This window comes from Empidonax traillii, unplaced genomic scaffold, assembly GCF_003031625.1.
Source record: "Empidonax traillii isolate 1590-97213 ecotype Southwest subspecies unplaced genomic scaffold, ASM303162v1 scaffold101:size1699134, whole genome shotgun sequence".
In the NCBI taxonomy this organism is placed as follows: Eukaryota; Metazoa; Chordata; class Aves; order Passeriformes; family Tyrannidae; genus Empidonax; species Empidonax traillii.
In genome coordinates, this window is record NW_020955294.1 from 1,357,349 (window position 1) to 1,371,950 (window position 14,602).

The 14,602-nt window shown below is 42.1% G+C and overlaps 1 protein-coding gene across 7 annotated transcripts in view; it reads left to right on the forward strand.

Annotated features, from left to right (window-relative positions):
* CUX1 (cut like homeobox 1) overlaps positions 1-14,602 on the forward strand; it is a 264,884-nt gene that overhangs the window by 151,907 nt on the left and 98,375 nt on the right. For all 7 annotated transcript variants that reach the window (XM_027882106.1, XM_027882101.1, XM_027882105.1 and 4 more), the window contains exon 9: positions 14,364-14,412. In XM_027882106.1, the coding sequence (XP_027737907.1) occupies positions 14,364-14,412 (49 nt within the window). The remainder of the gene's footprint in view (positions 1-14,363; positions 14,413-14,602) is intronic.

Below are 14,602 nucleotides of genomic sequence, written 5' to 3' on the forward strand. Positions count from 1 at the left end.
GCTTCTAATTAGGATCCTGTGGATCTCAGGGATGCAGGAAGGCTCCCAGCTTTGCCATGTGGCCAGGCAGGCCGTGGTGGTATTAAGTGAGCTCTGTGCTGAGGGTCTAGATCAGTGATTTTCTGTATGTTCTGCAAATTCCTGCAATTCCACTGGTTATTGCTAAGAAATCACAGCAATAACTGTGAAAGGCACCCAGTCATAAACTGTAAATGTGCTGTACTAATGTTTCATCCTTTGATGGAAAACTCCAGGTAGTCTGGAAGTTAGAAAGGTCAGAAATGACTCTTGGAGATGCCCTGGTGTATAAGTTTTAGCTGGGATTTGATCCTTTTAACCCTGTGGATGTCTGTCCACAGGACAGCAGTGACTCCCTTGTCTTTCCCCCGTTCGTTGCCTTCATTCTGTTGTGATTGTTGTTATAGTTTTAAATATACAGTATCTTGGTGTTAAGTATGTCAGACCAGCTTAACTCATCAGAACACCATTTCAGCAGGGCTTGTAGCTGATAATGGGTGTACTTTTGCCCTCTTCCCTAAAAGACAGTGGCCACTAAATATAGCAGTGCGAGCTATTTTTGATTATGTAACATCTCTATCTGTCTGTACTCTGATTAAATAATCTATTTTCTTGGCAAAAGGAGTGCGAGCTAATTTTCTGTTATTGATCAAAACCATATTTTAGCTTTGATACAAATGACTTATTTGTCTTGCTGCCTGTTGGATTGATTTTTGTCACCGTTGTGTTGTCAGTGATGCCGTGGCAGAGCCAGGGCAGGGAGTTGGGGATGGTGAGACCTGCCAGGCACGTGCCCCTTCTCACCCAGGGCAGTGTTCAACAATCCCCCTGTGCAGTGTGTGGTGGATAAGCCTTTTTAATCTCAACAATTTTTGTTCCTGTTTTTCAGTCAATGTATTGCCTGTATTAACTAAATTGTTATTATTTATCATTTACACAATTCCTATTCCCCTGTACCTTCTACCTTCATAGCAGTGGGATTGTAGTAAGGTTAGCTGTACCAGATACCCTAAAATAACCTACATGGCCAGGGCCTGGGGAAGACTTAATTATTGACCATTTCTTAGAACAAATTTAGGAAAAAAACTCCGTGGGTTAAATTCATGAGCTTTACAATGTATTCATGCATTCTGCCCATACAGACCTCCCCTCCCACACCTTTTGTTTCTGTTATAACATCAGATAAACCTCAGCTGCACACATGAGCTATGGCTTGGGAAGATGGGAGTGCAGGGAAGGAGGCAGAGCCATGTGCAGCCAGGGAGTCTGGCCCCATCCTCGCTGTTTGTAAAACACTTCAGAGGCAAAGTGAGGTTCCCCGGATTACTGATTTACTGCTTGAGGCCATAAAAGGAGCTGAGCCCAGGGAAAATAGCAGGAGACTAAATAAGCTTTATTTGGAAAGTTTCAAACTTTTGCACATACGGTGCAGGAACTGATGGCACAAACTGTCTGCTTTGGGGGAAAGAAGGGGAAATTCCCCTGCTCCTGTGTACAAGTTCATGCTCCAGCAAAGTCTCCAGCTGAACCCACGGGTTCAGAGGTTTGAGACCTGGGCAGGGGCTGCAGTGGGGGAGCAGAGTGAGGTGGAGGGGGGACACCTGACAAGGCTCTGGGCTCACCTTTACACCTCCCCAGGTCAGGGGACGGCAGGGAGGGGTGTTTGGCTCTGAAGGTCTAAACAGCCTGAAACTCTCCTTAAGCAAATGCTGGTTTTGTGGCTCTGTGACCACTTGGTTACAGAATTAGCCCTGCATCAAAAACCAGGCAGATCCAAAGGGTCAGTCAGCATTGTTTTACCCCCTTTCTCTGCTACAGCTGTTTGTTCATGAAGGAAGGATGGTTTTCATCCGCTGAAGAGGCTTCTGATACAGCAGAAGTGTTGAGGAATTGTCATTAGCAACAGAAAACTAATATTTCCAGTTCAAATTCCCCTTCTGTAGAAACATTAAACTAGTTATATTAACTGTTGAAACAGAATAATCAAATAGTTCCTTTCCACAGACTACAACATTAGTCAAGCCTGAAGCTGTTTTACTTCAGCAGTATTTTAAAGGCAAAACAACTGTTGCAAGGGAAATAAAGAACTTGAGAAGCGTTTCTGCAAATAATATTGTAAAAGGTTAAATTAGAAAACTGTGCACTGTTGTCCTCCAAGGGCCTGAAGTAGTACCTGGTAGGGTTGGGTTTTGCCACGAAGGATTATTTAAAGTAATTTTGCTGTCTAATATATATCTAGTTTCAATTCTGTGTAGACAGGCAATCTGTCAGTCATATTAGTGAGCATCCCTCATAATCCAGTACAACTGGAGGCTTAAGTTGGGAAAGAATTGAGCAGCTTTATATATTCAGCAAAGATTTAAAGGTAAAACCTGCTGGCTGGTACAGGAGTGAAGAAGCTCCAGCACAGCATGTGATTGATACCAACATTAACTAGCTCCTTGACCAACTCCTGAGGGGGCAGCAGGGGCTCAGCCTGCTTTTTGGGTGCCCCACTGGAGTGAGAGCCAACCTAGAGAAGGGAAGGGAGAGAAAAGAATGCAATTCCTTCATCTGAAGACCAGGAGGTTGCTCTGTGTCTCAGCCACCTGTCCACGTTCAGTGTTAATGATCTGGTGCTTGTGCAGGTTGAGACAACACCGGTCCTCCTTCCCCTGGGTTGTTTTCTCTATTCCATGGTCTCACATTCCCTGCTGTGTTCCTTTCCTTCTGGTTTTTTTTGCTGCTTTGTCACTCAGATCAGCAGGATTGATGCTGTTGAGAGCTATAAACTGAAACAGCAGAGTGCTGGCACGATTGCCATTTGACAGGAGTGGTGTTCCCATTCAGAGCAAAGCTGGGACAGATTGGGAACAGAGAAAAACCATACTGGTAATTGGATACATTGCTATATAGACAGCAGTCGTCCTGGTTGTTGATCTTCAGCATAGCTCATGGGAAAGGTAAAACCTACTCAAAATGTAGAGTAAGCACATCTCTATCATGCTATCTGCCAGTTTAATTCCATTTATTGGATGGAAGGACATCAATTACCTGTATCAGAGACCATGTAATGTGATTTTCTTTGATAGCCAGAAGGAAATACTTACTTTAGATGATAGCAGAGAATAGTCACATCACCTATATTCATTTCTAAACCAAAAGCATCTAAAACATTTCCCCAAGAACGTCTCCCACTTGAATGCTGTGATCTCTGCCTGTGGAGTAACAACTGTTCTTAGAATTTCTTACTGGACTCTTTGTTTTCAAACTGTTGCACTGAATGTAGACTGAGAGAAGTTAGAGAAAAGCATTTTGTAAGTTCTTATAGTGATGGACAAAGATACAGAATAAGTAAGGGGAGAAATTAATAGATACCTAGATTTTCCAAGTTACTGGGCTCCTCAGCTGTCTCTGTGGTTAAGCAGAAGAAGAGATGCTTCTCTGGAAAGAAGCTCCTAAAGATCAGTCTGGAATATGAATGTTGCTGTAGTAAAAATTGTGAACAGTCTCCAGTTGTTGAGGTTATTTTTGCTCTAAAGAAAACAAACATGCCTAAATTCTGGCATCGGTGTAGTGTGAGGGAAGAGGAAGATTGTTCATTTTTGGGTTGTAACTATTCAAAACCTAAAGTGATGTTTCAGATGTGACATGGTGATTCTAAAAAAAAAAAAGATAATATAACCCACAAAAAAAGGGCAAAAAACTCCCATATCCTTGCCAAGGTATTTGTGCTTATTTTTAAACATTGTAACTCCAGTAACATTATTAAGTAAGTTAAAATATTTGTGTGTATTTTTAGAGGATCTTTAATCAAAGCACAGACAATTCTTCCTGCTGATTCTTCAGTTTAAAGTATTGCCAATCCGATAAAATAGAATGACACTTAAGATGCCTGAAATTAGGCTTTCTAATTTTGGCTAAATTATCTATTTTAACTCCATCAGTAAAAATAAGTAAATTGTTGCAGGTGCTCTATCTCCAAAATATAAAACTATCTATCTGTCTGTCTGTCTATCTATCTGTTATTGTTGTTGTTGTTGTTTATTTTTATGTTTATTTAATATTTTATTTATTTGGAGAAACAATTCCAGAAGTGCTTATGTGGTAGGACAGCAGAGTTAGTAAGATTTGGTCTGTAAGGGAGCTTTTATTTTATATTTTCTTATACTTTTTTTTTTCCAAAGAAAATAAAAACTGGCAAGTTCTGCTCCTGTGCTGCAGGGAGCAGAGCAGCCTGTTTGTGCATCCCCAACCCTGCATGACCACAGCCTTTATCCTTTATCCCTTTTTCCAAAGGAAATGGAGCTTCCACGAGCCCATGGTGTATTTTACTGCCAGCCTGCTCGGCCACCCGTTTGCAGTTCCTCAGTTCCCCCCCTAAATTAACTTGGAAGCTGATGATTGACTTGGGCAGTAATTAACAGCATTAAACATCCCCGGCACAGGGAGCTCTGGTGAAGCTTGTAGGGCTTGGGAATGGAAGACAGGCAAATAGCCCGTTTGAGGGGGGCAGGTTGAGGGAGCAGCAGTTCCTCTCCACTTGCAGGGTGATCAGCTGTGTGTGTGTGTCGCTGGAAAACATCCACAACGTGTGTTTCCTACAGTCTGTGGGTGGGAGGTGAAGAGGGGACGTTTAAGGGATCAGGGAGGGACATGGAGATGCTGCAGGAGGAAGCAGCGATGGGGGGCAGCTGAAGGCACAGATGGGACAGCTGATACTGTCACAGTGGGTGCTGTCTAAACAACTTTATAGGAACAATCGATAGGAAGCAGGGCTTTGTTTGGATTGGGGCTTGGGGAGGATGTGTATTTTATCCACTGACTCACCTCCATGTGCAGCATCACGGGAAGCAGCCACAGGGTGTCAGGTAAAACTGCTCCTACCAAATCTGGATCTACAGTAGTGCTGACTTGCTGATCACAGTGAGGATTCGCTCACGGTGGGAATCCTGTAAAGTCCAAATCGTGAAAACAGGTAAGAGCACACCTGACTCCACCACTTCAGAGGCTGCTGCTTGTTTTCTTCCATCAGCCAGTTCAGAGCTTCTGTTTGGAGTAAATTGGTATCGGGCAAGTCTATTAAATTTCACACAAATGATGGCTGCTCTGTTTAATTGTGTAGCAAATTAACTGACATCTGAAGCTCTGAGCAGACTGCAGAAATGCTCAACTCCTGGCAACGGGAATAAACACTCAGAGAGCAGGGAAGGACCCAGAACCTCAAACTTTCCATCTGCCCTTCAGGGATGAGTTCTGGAAGTTGGTGAGGTGCAGGGCGGGTGAGAAAGTGTTGGGGTTCTCAAGTTCTGAAGTAAAGTAATCTACTATTAATAAAACAGTCTCTTCCCAAAATGACTTGCAAAGGATGCTTTAGATGAGGGTTTCTGCCAGTGTGGACCACAAACCCACTGCTGGAATAAATGAATGGAAAGGGGTCCAGTGTCTGGTGTGAGATGCACCTTCCTCCTGCTTACATTGGGATCAGAAAGAACTGAGGGGATGGAAAACCTGGGAACCAGTGGGGAACTTGCTTAGTGTACAAGGAGAGCAGCTTTCCTAATAGAAAAATCCTCTAAAGCTCAATCCAAATGTTTGGATCCTTGGGAAGCAGTGATTTCATCAGCAAATCTTAAGTGTGGAGTGCACCCAAAAGACCCCAAATGAGGACAGTTACAGGGAATGTAAGGTTTAATAAAGCTGCTGCCTTGATGTGATTAATAAGGCTGCTGATTTCCCATGTCTTATCAGCCGACTCTTAACACTGTTTTGTATATTTGTTATCTCCATTCTGCGTTGTGGTATGGGAGGATAAATAGAAATACCATGGAGGCGACAGGAAACAAAACAAAAATAATCAAACATGTTTATCACTAGAGCATTAAAATGGCTGCTGTGGCAGACACCAGATGAATTATGCAATACATAACTTAATTCTCTGGGCCACAGATGTTTCATTTTTCCTGCAAGAAGCTGATTGAACCTTGAATGACAGTTTCAGGCAGTGTTTGATTGCTCTGTGGGTCACATGCTTGATATGACCTGCATTTGAGTTGCTTTCTACATGCTGTTGCTTTATAAAACATGTAAAATTGACATCATGTTGGCTGCTCAAGGCCAAGTCAGGAGTAATTCCATGGGTTTGATATGCTTTGTGTGCGAGGGAGGCAGAGGGACGGGTGCCTGTGTTTAAATTCTGGTGTGTTATTGAATCAGCTGAAGTCAGGAGAGGGGAATTGCAGCGAGCTCTTTCAATTTGTACCAGGAGGCACTAGGAAATTGAGAATTTGCTGCATCTGTGTCATCTTACATTGTTAGAAAATCCTCCGAGCCGCGGTGTCGGATCAGGCAGCGGCTCCTGCTTCCCAGGGCAGCGCCGGGAAGGCAGCTGGGAATGTTTGTCTAAACGGACTCCTCTGAGCACTTTAAACCTGAACATGGAGGTTTTATTCCCCACCCTGAAGGTTTAATCCTGAAAATCTGCTGGGTTTGTGCTGGTGCTGGTGGAGAACCTCAATCTCACGACATTCATGTGGGTGGGATTCTGACATAAATACATCAAAAATTAAACATCAGAGAGTCCTTTCTGCTCTTCTCCATAGCCTTTAAAGGCAGGTGAGAAGGATTACAGCAAAAGGAACTGCAGGGACTCCTCTCTTTGCTTGCCAGCGCTGGGACCTGCAGGACAGCCTGCAGTGCTGGAGCCCACTGCTTGTGAGCTTTCAAATTTCTCACCAGCTCTCTCAGAAATTGGCAGAAATGGATTTTTAGGTCTGTCTAAAGAAGGTTATTTCTGTGAAGTTCAGGTGCAAAAATTATCTCATGTTTCAACACCTTCTTTGAACTCCTCTGTGGCCCAAAGGATTGTCTCCAGTGGTCTGAGTTGGAAGGAAACCCAAAATAAACCAAATCTGGGCGCTCTTAATTGCTGATTTTAACACTGCTCATAAGGCCTTGCAGGATAAAGCAAAAACACACTGTGAAAGAGGAATGTTCACAAGAGATCTGTTCTTGGGGAGAGAAATTCAGTGAAAGCTGAGTAAGAACTGTTTAAATGGGGGGTTGAACAGCCTGGGGAGCCAAGATTCATATTGGCCATGGTGCAACACAGATAAATATGTGCCATGTAAGAAAATGGCATTGTCATCAAATAAAAAAGATGGGCCATATATTTATGTATTGGGCTGCTTTTTAATTCAACCTTCTCTTGATTCCAGTTGTTTCCATGAAGTGTTTTTTGGTTTGCCAAGGTTGTGTGTGTGTGTGTGACGCCGTGGAAATTACAGCTCTGGGGTGCTGTGTTGTTATCAGTTATATATAATTCTTACTATTTCTCTTTGTGTTTTATTGAGCATATCAATTAGTGTCACTCATATCAATTTCTCTCCCGAAATGATTAAGAAAACACTGCTGATCTTTAGGAACTGCTCCCTGGTGTATCACTGGAATAAAGCTGATTTCTGTTGTCTTTAAAACTTCATAATTGCAAACAGGATTTTTTTTTTTTTTTGGAAAGCAGCTTTCCTACAGACTGAAAAATGTTTTATTCTATAGGGTCTTTTCCCTCTAACGAGCGAGATGATTCTTGTCTTGTATTGTCCAAATATCCCAGGCTTTACAAGCAGTTTCCTTAACCTTTTTCAATATTTGATGATCACTTGACATCTTTCAAGCTCCCAGGACCTCGTTTATTTGAAGATCATACCTGCAGCTGGTGTGGCTGCTTGATCCTGGTGCGCTTAATGAGAAATCTTTCCACCAGGTTTATTTTTTCAGCTTGAATGTGTATGTGGTGTGTGGGCGCAAGGGTAGCAGTGAGGGCAAACTGGAATTAATTCTAATAAAACCAAAAAAAAAAAAAAAAAGATGGAAAAAACATTAAGTCCCCTCTCCTTCTTGCTAGGGGAGGGACTTGATTTAGTGTAGGATATCTGCAGAGAGGGGTCTGGGCAATGTAAAGTGGACATTTCCCCACTCCTCAGATTAATCCACATGACATGTGGTGTAATCGCCGGAGCACCTGAACCCAGCCTTTCTTTGATCTCTCAATTTAAAGCCTTCAATGTTTCACTGCTTAGCAGAGAGAGGATTTTTTCTTCAATTGAGTTCCTAGGAAAGGAAACACCCAATTCATTACTAAACTTGGTGGATTTATGAATCCCTGAACAGAGAAATTCTTTTACAAGGGGCCTGGATTTATATGACATTGGAAAAAGGATTATCTGATCTGAAGATCCTTAGAGGGCTGCTCTGAAAGAAAATATTAACCTATAGCTCTTGCAATTTGAAAAGTAGATTTGAGAACTTAGTGGTAAAAAGTGTGTGAGATCTTCCCCTTTGACATGCCATGCTGGTTATGCTGAAAATCACTTTTTATTTTGTTCTTTGTACAGCCCTTCTGCCTATTACATTTCGATCTTGTGTTAGCAATAAAGGGGAGTTTATCCTCTGTGGATGTTTGTTGGATTAGAATCATTATGAATTCTAAAAATGCCTAAACTGTGTGTGCAGTAGTACTCACAAAGTGCAAGAAAAATAGAATCAGTGGGGGTTTTATATTACCTTCTATCAGAAACCTTTGAAGAGCTTCAAGGAAAATGTTTGGTGGTTCTTTCTTTCCTAGAAATTAGGCAGCAAATCTTCACATGGTCACTGAGGTGCAGGGATTAGATGAGGGCACCTACCAGAAGAGCTTAGGAAGAGCTTTGAGTTTGGGTAGGAAAATTTGTCATCCTGTTTTGCTCAAAGAAAAAAAGTAGAATTGAATATTCAAATGCTGGAATGCTCCTGTGCCCTGAGTGAATGCCGTGATCATTGGGCTGCAGGCAATTCTGCCGCTATGTAGTGATCCAGAATTACTTCCCAGACCCAGGAACCTTCCCTGATAAAAATTTTATTGAAACCTGAAAAAAATAAAAATTCAGTGCACTTTTTTCTTCCCAGTCCTGTGGCCCTTCTCCTTCTTTTCTTCCGTTCCCAAATGCCCCAAATAACTCTTCCCCTTTTGTGCCAGCCGAGTGCTGGGTTATACTGCCTGTCATTTGAAGAGGCTGAGCTGTTTACCTAATTTGGCCAAAATCTGCTCCGTGGCGATTGCAGATATACGTTACAAGGAGGATTTTTCTTTTTTTTTCCCTTAATTAAACATAAATGCACATTAGTTGATAATGTCTGCTTTTAGTTTGAAATTGCCTGCGTAAATGTTTGGGTAATTAGAACGTTTTAACAAGCCCCACTGGCTCCATCGACCGTTTTGCTCTGACTAGTAAACTTTTACATGTTTTTAAAGAAAACAAATGTGTGGGAAAAAATGTTGTTTGTTTTTTGCCAAACCAAAGTATTCATCTGCCTTGGTAGTGAAGTTTCTTGGCCACGCCACTGACTGCGATTTCCAAAGTGTCATCTGTATTTTTCAGCTCTTCCATGTATAAAGAATCCAACAGCAGTTTCCTTCAAGGTTGAGTAAGTTTGAATCTTTAGGGGGCTGTAGCCACAAGATTTGGCAAGCTATTCACTTGTCATGTTAATAAAAAAGGAATTGTTTCTGCCTCTTTAAGCTAAATGAAGGAGTTGGATCAACTGGATTTTAATCATAAAGTCCAGATTCTTCTTGCTTGCTAGTGAATAACTTCATGGTGTTCAGGGGTTTCATCCAATTTAATTTTATTTAGAAGAAGAACTGAGCTTCTTCCACGTTACCCATCCTTGAATTTGCTTGCTTGTTATGCTGTTCAAGCCTAATCCGTTATCTTGATCTCAAAATGAAAATTGAGCCTTTCTGCACTTTTTATTTCCCATAAGCAATTGAACTGAAAAGTGGGGTAGTTTGGTTGTTGTTTTTTTTTTTTAAACTACTTAGGTTGTTTTTTATGGGTGGCATGTTAGCTTTGAGGGCTGTTTCATGACTGGTAAAAGCTTATGTCTTGTAAAATCTATAGCTTTTAATGCATTTTGTTTCTCACTTCAAACAGTACCGAGAGAAGAAATAATAGAATATTTCATGGTCATGCTGCTTCTACAGTTCAGATTCTTTTTTACTTGGTGCTGCTGATTCTGTAGCTCCAAATGCTTGAGCTTAAAATTTGATTTCCTGAATTCCTTAGTCTGAAAACGTTGAAACTCAGAACAAGCTGTAATACACCCTGAAGAACTGTCTTGCTTACATGATTACTTTTCCTCTGCACAGAGATTGTAAGAAACTAGATCAGATAAATGATTATATTATCTGTGGAATGCAAAAACACAGGGTAGATAATATTTGGTGTTGAAGACAGCTTTTCCCCACTCTTTCTCTCATGATCTGTTTTAACGTTGAGAAAGTATCACCCTTGAACGAACCCAGATTAATTTTAGGTTGCAGTGTAGATATCTGATGCAAACCACCATAAATATCAGTGTGTCTTAGCAAAAGGTCCTCTTGTTACTAATTACCCTCATTCTCTGTATCTGCCCCAAGAAAGACAGAATTTTGGGATGTTTCTCCTTGCCTTCAGCTCTTGGGGTGAGGGGATGAATCCAGGCACTCACAAGAGACCAAGATGTGTGTTCCATCAGGAACAAAGTTCAGAGTAAAATCATCAAGCCTCTGGTTCCTATAACAGAGTTTAGTTCACATGGGATGATTCTGGGCAGAAATTTAGGGTCAGTGTAATTTTGGACTTGCTGAACCATTTTAAAGTAAAACAGAAGAGGTTTAGATGGGATATTGGGAAGAAATTCTTCCCTGTGAGGGTGGGCAGGCCCTGGCACAGGTTGCCCAGAGAATTTGTGGCTGCCCCATCCCAGGAAGTGTCCAAGGCCAGGTTGGACAGGGCTTGGAGCAACCTGGACTAGTGGAAGGTGTCCCTGCCCATGGCAGGGGATGGAACAAGATGGGCTTTAAGCTCACTTCCAACCCAAACCATGGTGTGATTCTATGATTCCATGAATTTGGCCATTGTTCCCACCAGATTTTCAATGCAGACCTGCAGGACAAGGTACCATCAGCCTGGAACTGGATGGTGCTTTGCCTGCCAAGTAATTCCATTGAAATAAAGGGAAATATTAAAATAGGAAGGGCTGAAAATGAGCAAATGTGGTGGAGGTGAATACATCAAAAAATGACCTGTGCGGGACTAATTCAGTGAGCAAAGCAAAGCTGCCTCGTACCTGACAGGTCTGAATTCAACAGGGTGCTTTGTAAACAATAAATCAATGCAGGTTGTTTCTGTGAGTGCATAAAAGGTGTGAGAACTGTAATTTATTTTATAATAAATACTTGTGCTGAGCAAACAGTGAATGCAGCTATTACAGACTTTCTCAAATACATGATTTTAGGCTGCTGAGTGCCAGCTACTGATGTGGTAGTTGAGCTTTTAAAATGAAAAGCCTGAATTCCTTTTGAAGATTCTCCTGAATGCTGTTGACACTTGTGCTAGGAAAGAATACAGAGTAATTTAATTCATTACTTTACTTAAAGATAACGCTTCTAGTTGCAGCATTACCCTCCATTGGTGTGCAGACTGTGAGGCTGGAGGTGTTTTTTTTGGAGATGTTACATCCTTTTATTAGGAGTGCTGAAAAGCTTGGGAGAAAAAAAAATGTAGGAGGGAGAGGGGAGTTCAGGATCAGTCAGCTGGTGTGTCTGGATACAAGGACAAAGGGACAATTTTGCCCTTGGCTACAGTTTGACACTTCTACTGGATTCAGTCAGAATTATCTGCGTGTGCTGAAGGGCACAAATGTCATTTTTATGGTGTTCTATATCCTCAGTTGCTTTTTTTTGTAATTGGCTGCGGATCCCAGTGCTGTAATAGAGCTCTTAAATCCTGACCCCGGCCGGAACAGCTCACAAATACCTGTATTAACACTTCTGTCCGTTTGAAGTGCAGGGGCTGTCCTGAGTCCTTCCACCTTGTTTGTCAGGCACCATCTTGTGTTTCAGCCTGTTTTACTGGCAGCCTCCCACCTTTCTGCTGGCTTGGGCTGTTCCTCTGCTTGGTCCCACCTCCCCTTGGTCCGTTGGCCTCGAGCATCCCTCTGTTCCTTCCCTCACTCCACTGTCTCCATCAGTTTCCCTACCCTTGGCTCCCCTTCACTTGCCTGCCCTTCACTAGCTGAGGGCCCTTGGATGGGTCCCAACCCTCTCCCATTCTGCCCCTTCATGCTCATCTTTCCTCCATCAGAGTCACCTTCTCTTCTGCTAAAAAAAGGAAGTGTTTCCTTGCCTGGACTGAAACCCCACCCTTCTGATCCCAAAGCTCTTCCTCCCCCCACCCGAGGGGTTTGTGCTTCTCAGTCTTTCACTCCCCTCAGATTCTTGTGTTCCAGCCCTTTGGGTGATACCTGGCACCCCCTGTTTGAGAGGAAAGGCAGGGATTTTATTCTTCAAACCCTACGGAAAAGGGAGCAGAAACAGGATTTGCCGGAGCTGTGGCCGGGGTGTGCTGGGGTGGGACATTCCCAGCTCTGATCCGGGAGGCATGTGACATAACCCAGACATCATTTACTGGCTCCATATAACCTGAGGCATTCGCACATAAATTCAGCCTGAATGCATAAGCTTGTACAAAGAGGATCCTTAAACTATCCTGGCTAAAAATACTTGTGAAATGCCGGGAAGCATCTTTGTGGTGCATTAGGATGCTCTCTTGCCTCTTATCTCTGTTACAGATACACAGGGCCATGGTCTTAGGGATGTGTGTTCCATGGGAAATGCTGTAATTTTCATGGGTGCATTCATAAGTATTTTGGGCCTGGAGTCTGAAACAAAAGATGTTTCACAGCTACAGAGGCTAAAGAGATGGAAGGTGTTGTTGTAGGCTGACATTAACCTGTCCTGGGCTGCTCCTTTCAATCCTTCTTTGCCCAAGCAGTGGTTGTTCAATTCAGTAAGTAATGGCCGTTATTTATTATTAATTCAAAACATCCTGTGCAGGAGTTTTTCCCATTGTAAGAGCACATTAGCTTCTCCTGCCCAAGAAAACACATGTTAATCTGTTTTCCATTATTGTCCAAAAGACTTTTTCAGAAGGCAGTTCATGTTGCCCCGACAACATTAAAGGCTGTAATTAAAAATAATTTTCCATTAATTTATATACATGCACATTTACTTATTATGATCTTTTACTGCATTTCCCTGAGTGTACACACAGAAATCTAAAATGCTGCTGAAGATTAAGTCAATATTCAGTGTAATGATCCAGTGCCAGAACCCTGACATACTTCAATTAACCATCTTTCCTAACAAACACCTGCATAGGGAAATGGATCTTCTGTGGGAATCAGCACAAAACCAAACCCTGACTTTTTCTGCATGGGCAGAGGAAGGGAATTCCAGCATTTCACAGCTTTTACTGATAACGATCTGCTACAGATTAAAAACAAAAACCAGACATTATGGTGTTGGCAGATTGCAAAAGGACTTGCTGGTAAAGCTGCTGTTCAGAGGAGATGAGGATCGTGTTTATTGCTTCCATATGGTCCAGGGATACAAGACAGGCAAAATGTCTGGGGAGAATAATATGTCTTATGGTATTGATGCAGAACATTCTTGAGGTCTTCCAGCCCTTTTCCTGGTACCTTTCCCAGGTGAGAGCCTGAGTGGGAAATATTTGCCCACGATTCCGCATGAAGATAAGAAAAGATTGTTTAACGATTGGCTCCATTTGTGTGAGTGAAGGATTAGAAATGCTGATGTTTAAGGGGCCAGGTCTGGGAGCTGCCACCTAACACTGTTTTTCCTTGACGGTTTGTGTAGTTTTCAACCCTTTGACTTTCTTATTCAGCTTTGCAAAGTGCATTAAGAGTCTAAATTTAGAGTTTGATAAATTTGTGTCAAAAAACCCTCTTTTCCGCATAATGTAAAATTAAATTTCTTGGTCTCTTTGACCTCCTGATATATTTTTTTTTTTTCAGCCAAATTTAGAACCAAACTTCCAGGCACGCTGAAACAGAAGAGTAACAGGGTACTTTCATGTGTGGGTGTATGGGTAGTTGACCGAAGAACTGCAGTCTTTGACTTTTCCATAATCATCACTTGTGAAGCACCTTTATGTGTTGGAAAGATGCCACTGCCCTTGTGCAGAATTTTGGGGAGTAAGACCTTCAAAGATCTAATGAATATGCTTAGATGTTAATATCCTATTTCACTGCAAAAACGGAACAGACAGAGGAATTGGAGACTTGTGAACCAGTCCACAGAGCTGAAACCCAAGAGGATTCCACCAGTCAGAAGATGAGCTGATCAGTCCCTACTGGGTCCTTTTATAAATAAATATTGAAAATGGTCATTGTTTGTGTGAATGTTGCAGTTGTTGCCATGCATGAACTTGTATAGCAGGTGTTCTCCATGTGATAACAGAACTTCTGCTCTCTCGTTCTCCCAGGGCTGATGAAATCGAGATGATCATGACAGACCTTGAAAGAGCAAATCAGGTAGGATTTTAAAGGAGCCCTCCATAAAATTCTAAGTGTGACTTTGATTTTCCTCTTTTAATTCTCCTTTGGATTTCATGACAGTTCTTGTATATGCACTTAGCAGTCATAACTGTGTAGAGTAAGAAAATATGCAAATTTAGAGCAAAATACAGCTCTTTGGGGATGCTCTGCAAGGATTGTGTGCGCA